Source organism: Oncorhynchus mykiss, chromosome 6 (genome assembly GCF_057628025.1).
Source record: "Oncorhynchus mykiss isolate SJ-2025 chromosome 6, ASM5762802v1, whole genome shotgun sequence".
Lineage (NCBI taxonomy): Eukaryota > Metazoa > Chordata > Actinopteri > Salmoniformes > Salmonidae > Oncorhynchus > Oncorhynchus mykiss.
Genome location: NC_143027.1, coordinates 28,318,561 through 28,335,000, shown reverse-complemented (window position 1 = coordinate 28,335,000; position 16,440 = coordinate 28,318,561). Strand labels below are relative to the sequence as shown.

The window sequence follows — 16,440 nt, the reverse complement described above, 5'->3', positions numbered from 1 at the left end:
ATTTGGTTATGTTTTTCATCCAAAAAATCTAAATACTGCCCCCTACACTCAACAGGTTAAAATGATTCTCCTAGCAGAGCCTCATCTTTCCAACTCTTTCACTGTGTATAGTGATATAGCCAAATCAAATCAGACCATTCTACTCAACATGTTAATGAATAATATGAGACATTACAGAAAATGATGTTATCAGAGCTTCCAAGCTATCATTGTAGGGAATACTTTGACATGGTTCACGTCATCTAAGAGACCTGATTAGAATCACTGGTGTAAGTTACTGTAGTTGACCTTGGTCCATGTCTTTTGAAGTACAGCTTGGTCTAATGTGGGGTTTTGGCTTGTATCCTTTAATGCAGTAATGTCTGCAAGCTTTCTTACTCATGCTTTTAACAACTAAGTTTAAGCAATCATGGTTTGAGTATTTGTTTAGGGCGTGACATAGGTGAATTATCTGGTACTGAAGACAATGTTTCTCTACTGGGCCAGTCTTGCCCTCTCCTAGGATGTGGCGACCATTATCCTGCTTGATTAAAGGTTAGGTATGCGTTTGTTCATGTGTGTTGTCCATTTAAACTCCAGTGTGTCTCTTTTTCTACAGGCCTGAGCCCCCCATCCCTGAACAGACCAATGGAACCACCACCCCAGAACAGCTCACTGGACGCTTCCAGGTCAGTCACCCATGCTCTCTATCTATGTCCTTATGCAGGAGCTTCCATCTTTGGTCTGTAAATTCCCTTTAGGACAGCTTTCATGCTGAAAAGTTTCACTATAATGTTATTTAAACACTTAATTTGTGAATCAGCACTTTGTTGATGGGCATATGATGGATGTAAGGCCTATTAAAAGTCCTTAGGCCTTCATTGAGTGACCTTTGGAGACATTCTTTGCTATAGTTTTTATCCCAGTATCCTCTGGTATTTTGTTACATCAGCATCATATCTCTACATGATTAATCCTGTCTTAATGTTTTTGTTTCAAGGCTGATGCCTGAGAGCCATGCAGACGCTGGGTCTGCTTCATATTCACAGATTGCATGGTGTCTGCTTATCAATGATTTATTAGAGGTCCAGATGAGCTGGAATGAGACATCCTAGTGTGACTGTAGAGATATTCCATAACTCTAGGATAACTCTGTGGCCCTGTGACAGTGGAAACATGGGAGAGGAACCAGGGGATGCTGTAAATCAGCTGATGTTCCTGTGTTTTATAGGGCGACAGAACTACTGCTGGATCTCCGTGGTAACACTGGCAGAATACAAGTCCATGCCAGGCCCAAGGCTTAGGAAAGAATACTGACTGTCGTCATTCTAACATGGGGATATTACATATCTGATTTCCACAAACCTGTATTTACTTACCTCAGGATGAGCAGCTCTAACATGACTGTACATTATACCTGATGTGTATTGCCCTCTTTTTGAAGAGTTTTATGAAGCATATACAGTACCAATCAAAGGTTTGGACACACCTACTCATTCAAGGGTCTTTATTTTTTACTATTTTCTACATTGTAGAATATTAGTGAAGATATCAAAACTATGAAAAGACCCATATGGAATCATGTAGTAACCAAAATCTTATTTTATATTTGAGATTCTTCAAAGTAGCCACCCTTTGCCTTGATGATAGCTTTGAACACTCTTGGCATTGTCTCAACCAGTTTCACCTGGAATGCTTTTCCTGAAGGAGTTCCCACATGTTCCCACACACCTCCTCCTAGCTGCCCACTGCACTGAGGATAGGAAACTCTGTCACCACCGATAAATCCACTATAATTGAGAATTTCAATAAGCATTTTTCTACGGCTGGCCATGCTTTCCACCTGGCTACCCCTACCCCGGTCAACAGCACTGTACCCCCCCACAGCAACTCACCCAAGCCTTCCCCATTTCTCCTTCTCCCAAATCTACAAATACCTAGGTGTCTGGTTAGACTGTAAACTCTCCTTCCAGACTCGCATCAAACATATCCAATCCAAAGTTAAATCTAGATTTGGCTTTCCTATTTCGCAACAAAGCATCCTTCACTCATGCTGCCAAACATACCCTCGTAAAACTGACCATCCTACCGATCCTCGACTTTGGCGATGTAATTTACAAAATAGCCTCCAATACCCTACTCCATAAATTGGATGCAGTCTATCACAGTGCCATCCGTTTTGTCACCAAAGCCCCATATACTACCCACCACTGCGACCTGTACGCTCTCGTTGGCTGGCCCTCGCTTCATACTCGTCGCTCCAGGTCATCTACAAGACCCTGCTAGGCAAAGTCCCCCCTTATCTCAGCTCGCTGGTCACCATAGCAGCACCCACCTGTAGTGTGCGCTCCAGCAGGTATATCTCTCTGGTCACCACCAAAACCAATTCTTCCTTTGGCCGCCTCTCTTTCCAGTTCTCTGCTGCCAATGACTGGAACAAACTACAAAAATCTCTGAAACTGGAAACACATCTCCCTCACTAGCGTTAAGCACCAGCTGTCAGAGCAGCTCACAGATTACTGCACCTGTACATAGCCTGTCTATAATTTAGTCCAAACAACTACCTCTTCCTCTACTGTATTTATTTATTTTGCTCCTTTGCACCCCATTATTTATATTTCTACTTTGCATATTCTTCCACTGCAAATCTACCATTCCAGTGTTTTACTTGCTATATTGTATTTACTTCGCCACCATGGCCTTTGTTTTGCCTTTACCTCCCTTATCTCACCTCATTTGCTCACATTGTATATAGTCTTTTCTACTGTATTATTGACTGTATGTTTTGTTTTACTCCATGTGTAACTCTGTGTTGTTGTATGTGTCGAACTGCTTTGCTTTATCTTGGCCAGGTCACAATTGCAAATGAGAACTTGTTCTCAACTTGCCTACCTGGTTAAATAAAGGTGAAATGAAAAAAAATATATATATGCTGAGCACTTGTTGGCTGCTTTTCCTTCACTCTGCGGTCCAACTCCCAAACCATCTCAATTGGGTTGAGGTTGGGTGATCTGATGCAGCACTCAATCACTCTCCTTCTTGGTCAAATAGCCTTTACACAGTCTGCAGGTATGTGAGGGTCATTAGCCTGTTGAAAAACAAATGATAGTCCTGCTAAGCGCAAAGCGGATGAGATGGTGTTTACAAAGACAAGCTGGTTGGAACCAAAAATCGCAAATTTGGACTCATCATACCAAAGGACAGATTTCCACCGGTCTAATGTCCATTGCTCGTGTTTCTTAGCCAAGCAAGTCTTTTCTTCTTATTCGTGTCCTCTAGTAGTGGCTTATTTGCAGCAAATCGACATCGAAGGCCTGATTCACACAGTCTCCTCTGAACAATTGATGTTGAGATGTGTCTGTTATTTGAACTCTGAAGCATTTATTTGGGCTGCAATCTGAGGTGCAGTTAACTCTAATGAACATATCCTCTGCAGCAGAGGTAACTCTGGGTCTTCCTTTCCTGTGGCGGTGCTCATGAGAGCCAGTTTCATTATAGCACTTGATGGTTTTTGCGACTGCACTTGAAGAAACTTTCAAAGTTCTTGAAATGTTCCGTATTGACTGACCTTCATGTCTTCAAGTAATGAGGGACTGTCGTTTCTCTTTGCTTATTTGATCTCTTTGCTTATTTGTTCTTGCCATATTATGGACTTAGTCCTATTTGGTAAAAGACCATCTTCTGTATGCCACCCCTACCTTGACACAACACAACTGATTGGCTCAAATGCATTCCACAAATTAACTTTGAACAAGGCACACCTGTTAATTGAAATGCATTCCAGGTGACTACCTCATGAAGCTGGTTGAGATAATGCCAAGAATGTGCAAAGATGTCATCAAGGCAAAGGGTGGCTGCTTTGAAGAGTCTCAAATATAAAATATATTTAGATTTGTTTAACACTTTTTTGGTTACTACGTATTCCATGTGTTATTTCAATGTAGAAAATAGTAAACATAAAGAAAAACCTTTTGAATGAGTATGTGTTCCCAAACTTTTGACTTATACTTTATCTCAAACACCTTATCAACAACGTCTGAACACCCACTAAAAGTGCAAGGAGACAAATGTTTTATTTACATCGTGAATCCATTTCTTAAACATGGTTGCAAGACAAGTTATTTTAGGAATATGGATTAGCAGTTTGTCACAGTTTTGTGTGGATAAATACATTAAATTGATCATGCAGACTGTCACGCCCTGTTCTGTTGTAGGAGGCGGTGCTGGTGAGTCGAGATGAGAACCAGAACTACAGAGGGTACTCCATCTCCAGCCCAGCCTCTCTGTCACCTGGACTCTACTCCCCAGAGGCCCCGTCCAGTCCTGAGGGAAAGAGAGAGAGGCTCACACCCACCGGCACCAAGAGGTACGCTACAGCATCCACCAGCACCACAATCTGACCTCCCTCTAAAGGACCAGGAGATGCATGTGTTGCTTGAGAATAGAAGAGTGAATACCTGAATGGATAGTCAGTGATAGTAGGTTTCCACAGTTATCCAGGTGCCTTTAAATAAGTTGGAGATGGGGGTAGGGTAGACTACTAGAGCATCCACTTATTGTAAGTGCTCCTTTGAGTCCCACACAGGACCAGAGTGAATAGGTACAAGAGTAACTGGCAGAAAATGGAGCCATGGGATTGTGTGGTAGTAACAAAGGATGTGCACAGCATATCACATTCCTCTCTGTTAATTCACAGCAACAAAGGGCCAGGCTGTGGAACATTCACCACTCTGCTCTGTCTGTAGGCCTAGCTTCTATTCTCCTGAGTCACTTTGTAGGTCACAGTTCAAACCTTATTTTGCTCTGGGTCAATTGAATGCCTGACAAACTACCCAACGCCGTGGCATCTTCCCCCTCTCTCCAAATGAAATCCTGCGACTACTGAGGTCCGGCCCCCGACAACCTTCCCGCTCGACTCCATCCCCTCCTCCCTTCTCCAGACCATCATTGGAGACCTTCTCCCATTCCTCCGTCTGACTTCATAATAGCCTGAGCTGCTCCCCCACTCAAGAAACCAACACTTGACTCCACTGATGTCAAAAACTACTGACTGGTATCCCTTCTTTCCAAAACACTTGAGCAGGCGGTCTCTGACCAACTCTCTCACTATGTCTCCGAGACTTATCTTCTTGACCCTAATCAAGATGTGTCACTCAACTAAGACTGCTCTTTTCTGTGTCATGGACCCTCTCCGCAATGCCAAAGGTGAACCTACTCTGTTCTCATCCCCCTAGATCTATCTGCTGCCTTCAACACGGTGAACCATCAGATCCTCCTCTCCACCCTCTCAGGGCTGGGCGTGTCAGGCTCTGCACACTCTTTGATTGCATCCTACCTGGCAGGCCCGCTCCTACCAGGTGATGTGGAGAGGATCTGTGTCTGCACCAAGTACTCTCTCTACTGGTGTCCCCCAGGGCTCGGTTCTAGGCCCTCTCATCTTCTCTCTATACATAGTCACTAGGCACCGTCATATCCTCACATGGTCTCTCCTATCATTGCTATGCGGATGACAATCAACTACTTTTCTCCTTCCTCCCTTCTGACCCAGGTGGCAACACGCATCTCTGCGTGCCTGGCAGATATCTGAACTTGTATGTCGGCCCACCACCTCAAGCTCAACCTCGACAAGACAGAGCTGCTCTTCCGCCCGGGGAAGGCCTGCCCGCTCCAAGACCTCTCCATCATGTTTGACACCTCCACGGTGTCCCCCTCCTAGAGTGCAAAGAACCTTGGCGTGACGCTGGACAACACCCTGTCGTTCTCATCAAAAATCAAAGCATTGACTTGCACCTACAAGTTCATTCTCTACAATCAGTGGAGTACGACCCTACCTCACACAGGAAGCGATGCAGGTCCTATTCTAGGCATTTGTCATCTCCTGTCTGGACTACTGCAACATGCTGTTCACTGGGCTCCCCACTTGTGTCATCAAACCCCTGCAACTTATCCAGAATGCTGCAGCCCGCCTGGTGTTCAACATTCCCAAGTTCTCCCATGTCACCTTGATCTTCCGCACACTCCACTGGCTTCCAGTCGAAGCTTGCATTTACTACTAGACCATAGTAATTGCCCATGGAGCAGCAAGAGGAACTGCTCCTCCCCATCTTCAGACTGTGCTCACACCCTACATTACAACCAGCATGTCCAGAGATACAACCTCTCTTATCATCACCCAGTGCCTGGGCTTACCTCCGCTGTACACGCACCTCACCATACCCCTGTCTGTGCATTATGCCCTGAATATATTCTACCATGCCCAGAAATCTGCTCCTTTTATTCTTTGTCCCCAAAGCTCTAGGCGACCAGTTTTGATAGCCTTTAGCCTCACCCTCATACTACTACTCCTCTGTTCTGCGGGTGATGTGGAGGTAAACCCAGGCCCTGCATGTCCCCAGGGACCCTCATTTGTTGACTTCTGTGATTGAAAAAGGTTTCATGCATGTCAACATCAGAAGCCTCCTCCCTAAGTTTGTTTTACTCACTGCTTTAGCACACTCTGCTAACCCTGATGTCCTTGCCCTGTCTGAATCCTGGCTCAGGAAGGCCACCAAATATTCTGAGATGTCCATACCCAACTATAACATTTTCCGTCAAGATAGAACTGCCAAAGGGGGAGGAGTTGCAGTCTACTGCAAAGTAATGTCATACTTTCCAGGTCCATACCCAAACAGTTCGAACTACTAATTTTTAAAATTACTCCAGAAATGAGTCTCTCACTGTTGCCGCCTGCTACCGACCCCCCTCAGCTCCCAGCTGTGCCCTGGACACCATTTGTGAATTGATCGCCCCCCATCTAGCTTCAGAGTTTGTTCTGTTAGGTGACCTAAACTGGGATATGCTTAACACCCCGGCAGTCCTACAATCTAAGCTAGATGCCCTCAATCTCACTCAAATCATCAAGGAACCCACCAGGTACAACCCTAACTCTGTAAACAAGGGCACCCTCATTGACGTCATCCTGACCAACTGGCCCTCCAAATACACCTCCGCTGTCTTCAACCAGGATCTCAGCGATCACTGCCTCATTGCCTGTATCCGCTACGGAGCCGCAGTCAAACGACCACCCCTCATCACTGTCAAATGCTCCCTAAAACACTTCTGTGAGCAGGCCTTTCTAATCGACCTGGCCCGGGTATCCTGGAAGGATATTGACCTCATCCCGTCAGTTGAGGATGCCTGGTCATTCTTTAAAAGTAACTTCCTCATCATTTTAGATAAGTATGCTCCGTTCAAAAAATGCAGAACTAAGAACAGATATTGCCCTTGGTTCACTCCAGACCTGACTGCCCTCGACCAGCACAAAAACATCCTGTGGCGGACTGCAATAGCATCGAATAGTCCCCGCGATATGCAACTGTTCAGGGAAGTCAGGAACCAATACACTCAGGCAGTCAGGAAAGCAAAGGTCAGCTTCTTCAGGCAGAAATTTGTATCCTGTAACTCCAAAAAGTTCTGGGACACTGAAGTCCATGGAGAACAATATCACATCCTCCCAGCTGCCCATTGCACTGAGGCTAGGTAACACGGTCACCACCGATAAATCCATGATTATCGAAAACTTCAACAAGCATTTCTCAACGGCTGGCCATGCCTTCCTCCTGGCTACTCCAACCTCGGCCAACGGCTCCGCCCCCCCCCCCCTCCTCCGCAGCTACTCGCCCAAGCCTCTCCAGGTTCTCCTTTACCCAAATCCAGATAGCAGATGTTCTGAAAGAGCTGCAAAACCTGGACATGTACAAATCAGCTGGGCTTGACAATTTGGACCCTCTATTTCTGAAACTATCCACAGCCATTGTCGCAACCCCTATTACCAGCCTGTTCAACCTCTCTTTCATATCGTCTGAGATCCCCAAGGATTGGAAAGCTGCCGCAGTCAACCCCCTCTTCAAAGGGGGGGGGGGGGGGGGACACCCTGGACCCAAACTGTTACAGACCTATATCCATCCTGCCCTGCCTATCTAAGGTCTTCAAAAGCCAAGTCAACAAACAGGTCACTGACCATCTCGAATCCCACTGTACCTTCTCCACTGTGCAATCTGGTTTCCGAGCCGGTCACGGGTGCACCTCAGCCACGCTCAAGGTACTAAACGATATCATAACCGCCATCGATAAAAGACAGTACTGTGCAGCCGTCTTCATCGACCTTGCCAAGGCTTTCGACTCTGTCAATCACCATATTCTTATCAGCAGACTCAGTAGCGTCGTTTTTTTTGATGACTGCCTTGCCTGGTTCACCAACTACTTTGCAGACAGAGTTCAGTGTGTCAAATCGGAGGGCATGCTGTCCGGTCCTCTGGCAGTCTCTATGGGGGTGCCACAGGGTTCAATTCTCGGGCCGACTCTTTTCTCTGTATATGTCAATGATGTTGCTCTTGCTGTGGGCGATTCCCTGATCCACCTCTACGCAGATGACACCATTCTGTATACTTCCGGCCCGTCCTTGGACACTGCTATCTAACCTCCAAACGAGCTTCAATGCCATACAACACTCCTTCCGTGGCCTCCAACTGCTCTTAAACGCTAGTGAAACCAAATGTATGCTTTTCAACCGTTCGCTGCCTGCACCCGCCCACCCGACTAGCATCGCCTTCCTGGATGGTTCCGACCTAGAATATGTGGACATCTATAAGTACCTAGGTGTCTGGCTAGACTGCAAACTCTCCTTCCAGACTCATATCAAACATCTCCAATCTAAAATCAAATCTAGAGTCGGCTTTCTATTCCGCAACAAAGCCTCCTTCACTCACGCCGCCAAACTTACCCTAGTAAAACTGACTATCCTACCGATCCTCGACTTCGGCGATGTCATCTACAAAATAGCTTCCAACACTCTACTCAGCAAACTGGATGCAGTTTATCACAGTGCCATCCGTTTTGTTACTAAAGCACCTTATACCACCCACCACTGCGACCTGTATGCTCTAGTCGGCTGGCCCTCGCTACATATTCGTCGCCAGACCCACTGGCTCCAGGTCATCTACAAGTCCATGCTAGGTAAAGCTCCGCCTTATCTCAGTTCACTGGTCACGATGGCAACACCCACCCGTAGCACGCGCTCCAGCAGGTGTATCTCACTGATCATCCCTAAAGCCAACACATCATTTGGCTGCCTTTCTTTCCAGTTCTCTGCTGCCTGTGACTGGAACGAATTGCAAAAATCGCTGAAGTTGGAGACTTTTATTTCCCTCACCAATTTCAAACATCTGCTATCTGAGCAGCTAACCGATCGCTGCAGCTGTACATAGTCTATCGGTAAATAGCTCACCTAATTCTGCCTACCTCATCCCCATACTGTTTTTATTTATTTACTTTTCTGCTCTTTTGCACACCAATATCTCTACCTGTACATGACCATCTGATCATTTATCACTCCAGTGTTAATCTGCAAAATTGTAATTATTCGCCTACCTCCTCATGCCTTTTGCACACAATGTCTATAGACTTTTTTTCTACTGTGTCATTGACTTGTTAATTGTTTACTCCATGTGTAACTCTGTGTTGTCTGTTCACACTGCTAAGCTTTATCTTGGCCAGGTCGCAGTTGAAAATGCAAACTTTTTCACAACTAGCCTACCTGGTTAAATAAAGGTGAAATAAAAAAATAAATTTAAAAAACCCGATTCCGTTCTGCCACCTCTGGTCTTTTGTCCCTCCACCCCCAATGGGAGGGCAGCGCCCGCTCAGCCCAGTCCAAGCTCTTCTCGGTCCTGGCACCCCAAAGTTGAAACCAGCTTACCCCTGAAGTTAGGATATCAGAGTCCCTGCCCATTTTCTGAAAACCTGAAACCCTACCTCTTCAAATACCTTCTTAAATAATCCCAAAATACACATAAAAAGCCTTTGTGAACACTCACACTTTACTTTTTCCCCCCTTACTAGCACTTTTATTGGGGAAAGATGTACTTTCTATCACTGTGATATGTGAACACACCAACTGTAAGTCGCTCTGGGTAAGAGTGTCTGCTAAATGACTAGCATTTCAATGTAAAAAAATTCTAGGGCTGTTCGACTATCCTTATCTATTCCTGTTCTAGTAATCTTGAGACCTAGTAAATATGATCCCATGACCCTAAATACACACATTTTATAAATGAATATGAAAGGTAATGAGAAGTGTTATACCATGTTTATGTTATCCATTTTTAAGCATTTTTTATTACATTTTGGTCAAGTGAAGTATTTCGATTGAGACCATTATGGTTATTTTGGATGAGATGGCAAACACCATTATCAGTGTAATCTTTCTCTGTCATTTCATAGCATCCAGCTGCGTTCGTGGTCTCCAGAAGAGAAGACATCGAGTCACAGACTGTCCAGACCACTGTCACAGGTAGGTCTGTCTCATACTCAGGGACAAGGTCCCATAGCAGACCCTTTCCTTCCTATGTTATTTCAACGTACGCAACCCATCAGTGTAAACGTAGACCTCCAAAGAACTGCACAGCTTGATGATTGAAGTTTCAAAGGCCATTGTACGTTACAATGTAGACACTTCACAGCAAGAAAGACAGGATGCAGACATCATTTGATATTTTCATTGCCGGGGAACTGAAAGGTCACTTTTTAAAGATCTGACATTATGTTGGAATACAATCTGGAAATGGTTTATTCAAATAGCAATGTAAGGAAGAGAATGATTAGCTCTCAGTAAAACAATAGACTTGACCTTTTAGTGGTTTGCTACAGTATATTAGACTCATTAGTGCAATATTCACTTGTCTCACTAGCAGTAAAATATGGGGTTGGGATATAAGCTGATTTCTTCATGAATTCACTCTGCTTATTTACTATTCCAGCAACTAAAAGAGGCATCTGGAAAGTGAGCCAAAGGAGAGCGAATGTTGTGGGAAAGTTCATCATAAGATATTCCAGCTATGTATAACGGCCCCAGTCCCAAGCATTGGCCCTACAGAAGACACAACATGGGAGATGACAGAGCAGGAAAAACAGACAAGACCTTTAATGGCTGGGAGACAGGGAATGGAATTCCATTCATTTTGTAAGTTCTGTGAATATTTCTTGGAGCTAGATAAATATGGTCTCTTTGGCCTGGAAAATTAAGATTGAACTCAGCTCTTCATCTAAGGGGCAGATGACTTGAGCAGAGGCCACTCTGAAACTTCTGGTCTGATATGGGATATTCTCTTGAGTTATTTTAATGATGAGTCTGGTCCCATCGCTGCCAGCCAAGTAACTTGTACTGTTCAGTATACTCTAATGATCTCTCTGAGAGCACATAGCTGACAGATGTTACAATTATCATCACTATCAAGCTGTCTGTCAACACTCCTTTGGGGGTCTGGTCAATCCTCTCCCCTTTGTGGTATGTCTGTCCTATTTCTAGAACAGGAGTTTTTGACTGGGAAATAAATCAGCTTATGTTGCAAGCTGCATTCCTTCAATTTCAGTCACTCTATCTTACGTGATTTAAGAGTATTAGCTGTGCATGTTGGCATACTCCAAAAGGTTGTGCTGAGCAGGGGAGGGTGCAGAGATGCCTGTCTGTGCAGACATGAATCAGTTTCCTGACTGGATCACCGTGCAGAGCAGACCGTTCCTAAGGACATTGTTTTGTTATGAGATGTTCTTTGTGAACTTTTGAAGCTATGTATCACAGATGCCCCAGGCAGACTGGGGTGTCGACTATTAAGAACTATTTAGTTGTCTGAGATTTTTATCTGCAGCCTTTAATGAATGCACTGACTTACATGCTCCTCTGTCATTCGTGGCTCTCTGAGATGACCTTACATGTTTGTGGTATTTATGAAGGCAGGTGGGCCAAAGGGTCTAGAATCTTTACTCACAACCTTTTCGGACAATTTCAGGATAAGCTCACCCTTTTCCCTCATTCTTCACCTCAAGTTTGGAATCCATTTCCCCTCTCTCACCCCCTCAGGGAGCCATCACATTCCTTCTGTCTCACTCCAGTATCAACTTGTCCCCCCCCCCCCCCCCCCCCCCCCCCCCCCCTGTTTAACCAAATGTTTGGAGTCACACACTACCGTGTTTTTGAACTGAAGAGACATGACATGCTAGATACATGTTTTTGGTTGTTTGTCAGACCTGTACATGTAACACGTTAACAGTATTAGTGTCCTCTCCTTGCTGTGGTTTGACAGGGCTGACCTACTGTTTACAGACAGTACCCTGGGAGCCCTCAGTCACCACTTCACCCACTCCACCTCCAATGTGGCTTGGCTGGAGCCTGTCTTGTAGAGCTCTCTCTGTCCTCTCCTCAAAGCCTGACAGCTTGCTGTTAACCAGGATTCACCGGTGGATGAGGGGGGATTTTGGTGGGGCTCTTCGTCCAGTGGAGGTCTCTCTGGTCTGAAAGAGGAGACGAGCCTCCCACCAAGGATGTGGGATTAGTGAGTGGAGCCCTTTCAGTATGCTCGGTGGGTATACGGCTGGAAAGAGGATTGCCCTGCCTGCATGGACACACTGTGCTGTAGTGTTGTGCTGCTCTCGACTTGCTGGCAGGAACACTGCAGCCCTGTGAGCCGCGGGGCCTCCGCTCCCCTGACAAGGCCCTCTGTCCCGCCTGAGAGGTGCAGAGTACTGCTGTATCAGGTGATCAGCCACTCTGAAAAGCGTCTAAAAGGCTTTTCCACCCATGTTTTGGCTCTCCAAGTGAGGAAACTGGGATGTGCTGGATCACCCATTTACCGGAGTGTTGGATATCCTGAGAAAATGCCCTGTACAATAGTGGCTCTGATGGCAGGGCCTCTGGGAGGCTGGTGTTGGCTTTCCCCAGCCTTACAAGGCCTGCCGTTGTGTGATGGGGCACTTGGGGAGCTCTAGGAGATGGGCAAGGAAGGTGGAGAGAGGCAGAGGGACACTTGGGACATGGGAGGGCCTCTGCCATTCCCAAACAATTCCCCAGAACCATCACTCCCCTCCCTTATACGATACAACCAGCTCCAGCACAGAGATACCCATTGTACCCGACCCAGAAACCCACACTGGAACGATGAGGAGACTGAGCAGAGTTGACAGCATCATACGTCACTCATGCACAATGGATTCAGAACATAGAGCACAGTAGCTGTGTATAGGCCCATATTCAGCCACCATTACTGATGACAATAGCCTTCCATTGAGCTAGATAATGGGCTTGATAAAGATATCAAATGTACAGTTGTTAATGCACAAAAAAGCTTAATTTTGTTTTGGGTTGGATGATTCATTAGCCTGGCTCCCAAATTGATGGGTGGAGATAATTTCCATGTATTGAAATACAGAACATGGAAAGTTGTTCCTGCAATCTAAGTATCTTATTTTGTCATGGCGCATGACTGCTTTTGCCCTGTGCTAGCTACTAGCTAGCCAATCTGCTGGACCAGCACACCATGACAAAAGGAAGAGGCCAGCCTACTAAAGACGACAGTTGGATCAGGTCCCGGATTCCTCCCAGGATACCCTGAGCCAAGCCTGGAGCTGTTGAGTTGGCCCCGCTGCTGGCCACCTCCAGGAATCAGTAGGAAGCAGCATGTCTGTTCATAACATCAAGTGACCACAACAGCATCCCTGTTGGGACGAGCCAGGCCAAAACCAAGCTTCTTTTTCAGAAGACATGGCTCGTCATTGGGCCATTAGGGGCAGGATCACCGGTCTGGGTTTCCAGTTCTACACTCTGCGGTTCCTGAGGGTAGCCTTGGTGGGCTGCCTCATCCTGTGTCAGGGACGGGATGGTTACTGTATAAACTATCATACTGGGGGATGGCCAACTGCACTGTGACACTCACCATGTTCCCCACTAAACTCTGCATCCTCCCATCCCTCCATCTATCTGTCTATCCCTCCTTCCATCCATACTGTACGTCCCGATGGGCAGACAGGCTCGCAGCAGCCCAGCTGTCACACAAGCCACTGGTTTCACCCCAGTCTATTTTGGGGGGTGTGGCAGGTTGGAGTGCAAAGTTGTGGTTGTTGCTGTGGAGCAGAGAGATGGCGGCTTGGCATACAGCAGTAGGAATGTCACTAGATGTTGTTCAAGTCGAAGGTTTTTACTTGAAATGGCTCTCTCTGCTTTCTTTAGCCTGAGATAAAAATATTCAGAAAGCGCTCTTCCAGATCAACGTCTTAAAATATACCTTTGCCTTCAATCAGTCTCCCCTCTCCTCCTTGCTGTCTCCCCCAGTCTCCCTGCTCTTCCTCCCCACCACCATATCCAAACAGATTGAGAAGACATCGCTGGGACTGATGTGCTATTTCAGGTCTGACATGAGCAGAGCTGCTGTCTGGCTTGGCAGGCCTGGGGTGCTGTCTGACGGGCAGGCTAAAGCTAGTGTGGGGGTGGTGGAGGCAGGAGAGTGGAGTACGAGGGAGGGGGATGTTTTCTCTTCTCCACAGAGTGAGGGCTGTGAGCTGACAGAGCCAGGCCTTTTCACATGGGCTCTGGCCGCTCTGCCTATTGAGCCAGGGTCCATTGTGGCCCCTCGGCGGGCAGCATGCCTCTCCACATCCCCACTGATTGATCAGCACCGTTGTTTTTCCTTCCCCTGAAGTGGAAAAGTTAACTGGGACACTTCTGATTCCCCCTGTCTGCCTCCCAGGCCCCTGGGCTGGGCTCACTCTCCACCTAGCCGGGGACGATGCAGGCCCCACTCGCTTTATGGGGGGATTTTGGCCAGGAGAGATGGACCTTTTTATTAGTTGGTGCGGTTTGCTCAGGCGTTCAAATGGTATGTGAACATTCCGTAAGTTGTTGTCAAGGTAACCGTGTGGATAACTGCCCCTTGCTCCAGCAGAAACTGACACGTCAGCATATATTCTCTAGTTTACGCAGGATATCACCTTGAATTTGGGATAAGGGTTGTCATGGATCCATTTGTTTGTCATAAATCATAATTGTTTGTCTGGTAAGTGTCCCTCCAGGTACAAATGTAAAGCACAACGTTGCTGTAGTCAGTCATACTGTAAATGTCCATCCAGTTGAATACTAGCCATGGGATTAATGAGGAAACGGCAGAAATATTGATTTATGACGATTGCTCCAAATTCTCCACTCATTAAAATAGGTTATTTTAGAAGTAATGGGATATAGAACAATATGAACATTTCTTCAACTAAAACATTCAGTGGAATCTCCCAATACATGAGCACAATTCTGTTTTTCCAAGTCTTAAATTGGTATGTGCATCTTGTTTTTTTTTCTTCAGTGGTGCCTCTCATTGTTATGCAGTGTACAATTTTTTTTTTTGCCCTCATCAATCTACACACAATACCCCATAATGACAAAGCAAAAAAATTGAAATATAACATTTACATAAGTATTCAGACCCTTCACTCAGGACTTTGTCGAAGCACCTTTTGCAGCGATTACAGCCTCATGTCTTCTTGGGTATGACGCTACAAGCTTGGCACACCTGTATTTGGGAAGTTTCTCCCATTCTTTGCAGATACTCTCAATATCTGTCAGGTTGGATGGTGTCACTGCCCAGCTATTTTCAGGTCTCTCCAGAGATGTTCGATCAGGTTCAAGTCCAGGCTCTGTCTGGGCCATTCAAGGACGTTCAGAGACTGGTCCGAAGCCACTCCTGTGTTGTCTTGGCTGTGTGCTTAGGGTTGTTAGAAGGTGAACCTTTGCCCCAGTCTGAGGTCCTCAGCTCTTGGAGCAGGTTTTCATCAAGGATCTCTGTACTTTGCTCCATTCATCTTTCCCTCAATCCTGACTAGTCTCCCAGTCCTGACTAGTCTCCCAGTCATCCCCACAACATGATCCTGCCACCACCACGCTTCACTATAGGGATGGAGCCAGGTTTCTTCCAGATGTGATGCTTGGCATTCAGGCCAAATCTTGGTTTCATCAGACCAGAGAATCTTGTTTCTCATGGTCAGAGTCCTTTAGGTGCGTTTTGGAAACTCCAAGCGGACCATCATGTGCCATTTACTGAGGGGCTTCCATCTGGCCACTACCAGATGGAATGCTGCAGAGATGGTTGTCCTTCTGGAAGATTCTCCCATCTCCACAGAGGAACTCTGGAGCTCTGTCAGAGTGACCATCGGGTTCTTAATCACCTTCCTGACCAAGGCCCTTTTCGCCCGATTACTCAGTTTGGCCGGGCGGCCAGCTCTAGTAAGAGTCTTGGTGATTCCAAACTTCTTCCATTTAAGAATGATGGAGGCCACTGTGTTCTTGGGGACCTTCAATGCTGCATAAACTTTACTGTACCCTTCCCCAGATCTGTGCCTCGACTCAACTGTGGGACCTTCTATAGACAGGTGTGTGCCTTTCCAAATCATGTCCAATTGAATCTTCCAAAGGTGGACTCTAATCAAGTTGTAGAAACATCTCAAGTATGACCAAAGGAAACAGGATGCACCTGAGCTCAAGTTTGAGTCTCGCAGCAAAGGGTCTGAATACTTCTATAAATAAGAATACTGAATACTTATATATTTCAGTATTTTGGGGGCAAAAAATAATAAAAATAATTTTAGCTTTGCATTTATGGGTGTAGA

The 16,440-nt window shown here is 46.0% G+C and overlaps 1 protein-coding gene across 2 annotated transcripts in view; it reads left to right on the top strand.

Moving 5' to 3' along the window:
- LOC110525660 (PDZ and LIM domain protein 2) overlaps positions 1 to 16,440 on the top strand; it is a 69,085-nt gene that overhangs the window by 34,245 nt on the left and 18,400 nt on the right. For both annotated transcript variants that reach the window (XM_036979773.2, XM_036979772.2), the window contains 3 exons: positions 599 to 668; positions 4,194 to 4,345; positions 10,240 to 10,309. In XM_036979773.2, the coding sequence (XP_036835668.1) occupies positions 599 to 668; positions 4,194 to 4,345; positions 10,240 to 10,309 (292 nt within the window). The remainder of the gene's footprint in view (positions 1 to 598; positions 669 to 4,193; positions 4,346 to 10,239; positions 10,310 to 16,440) is intronic.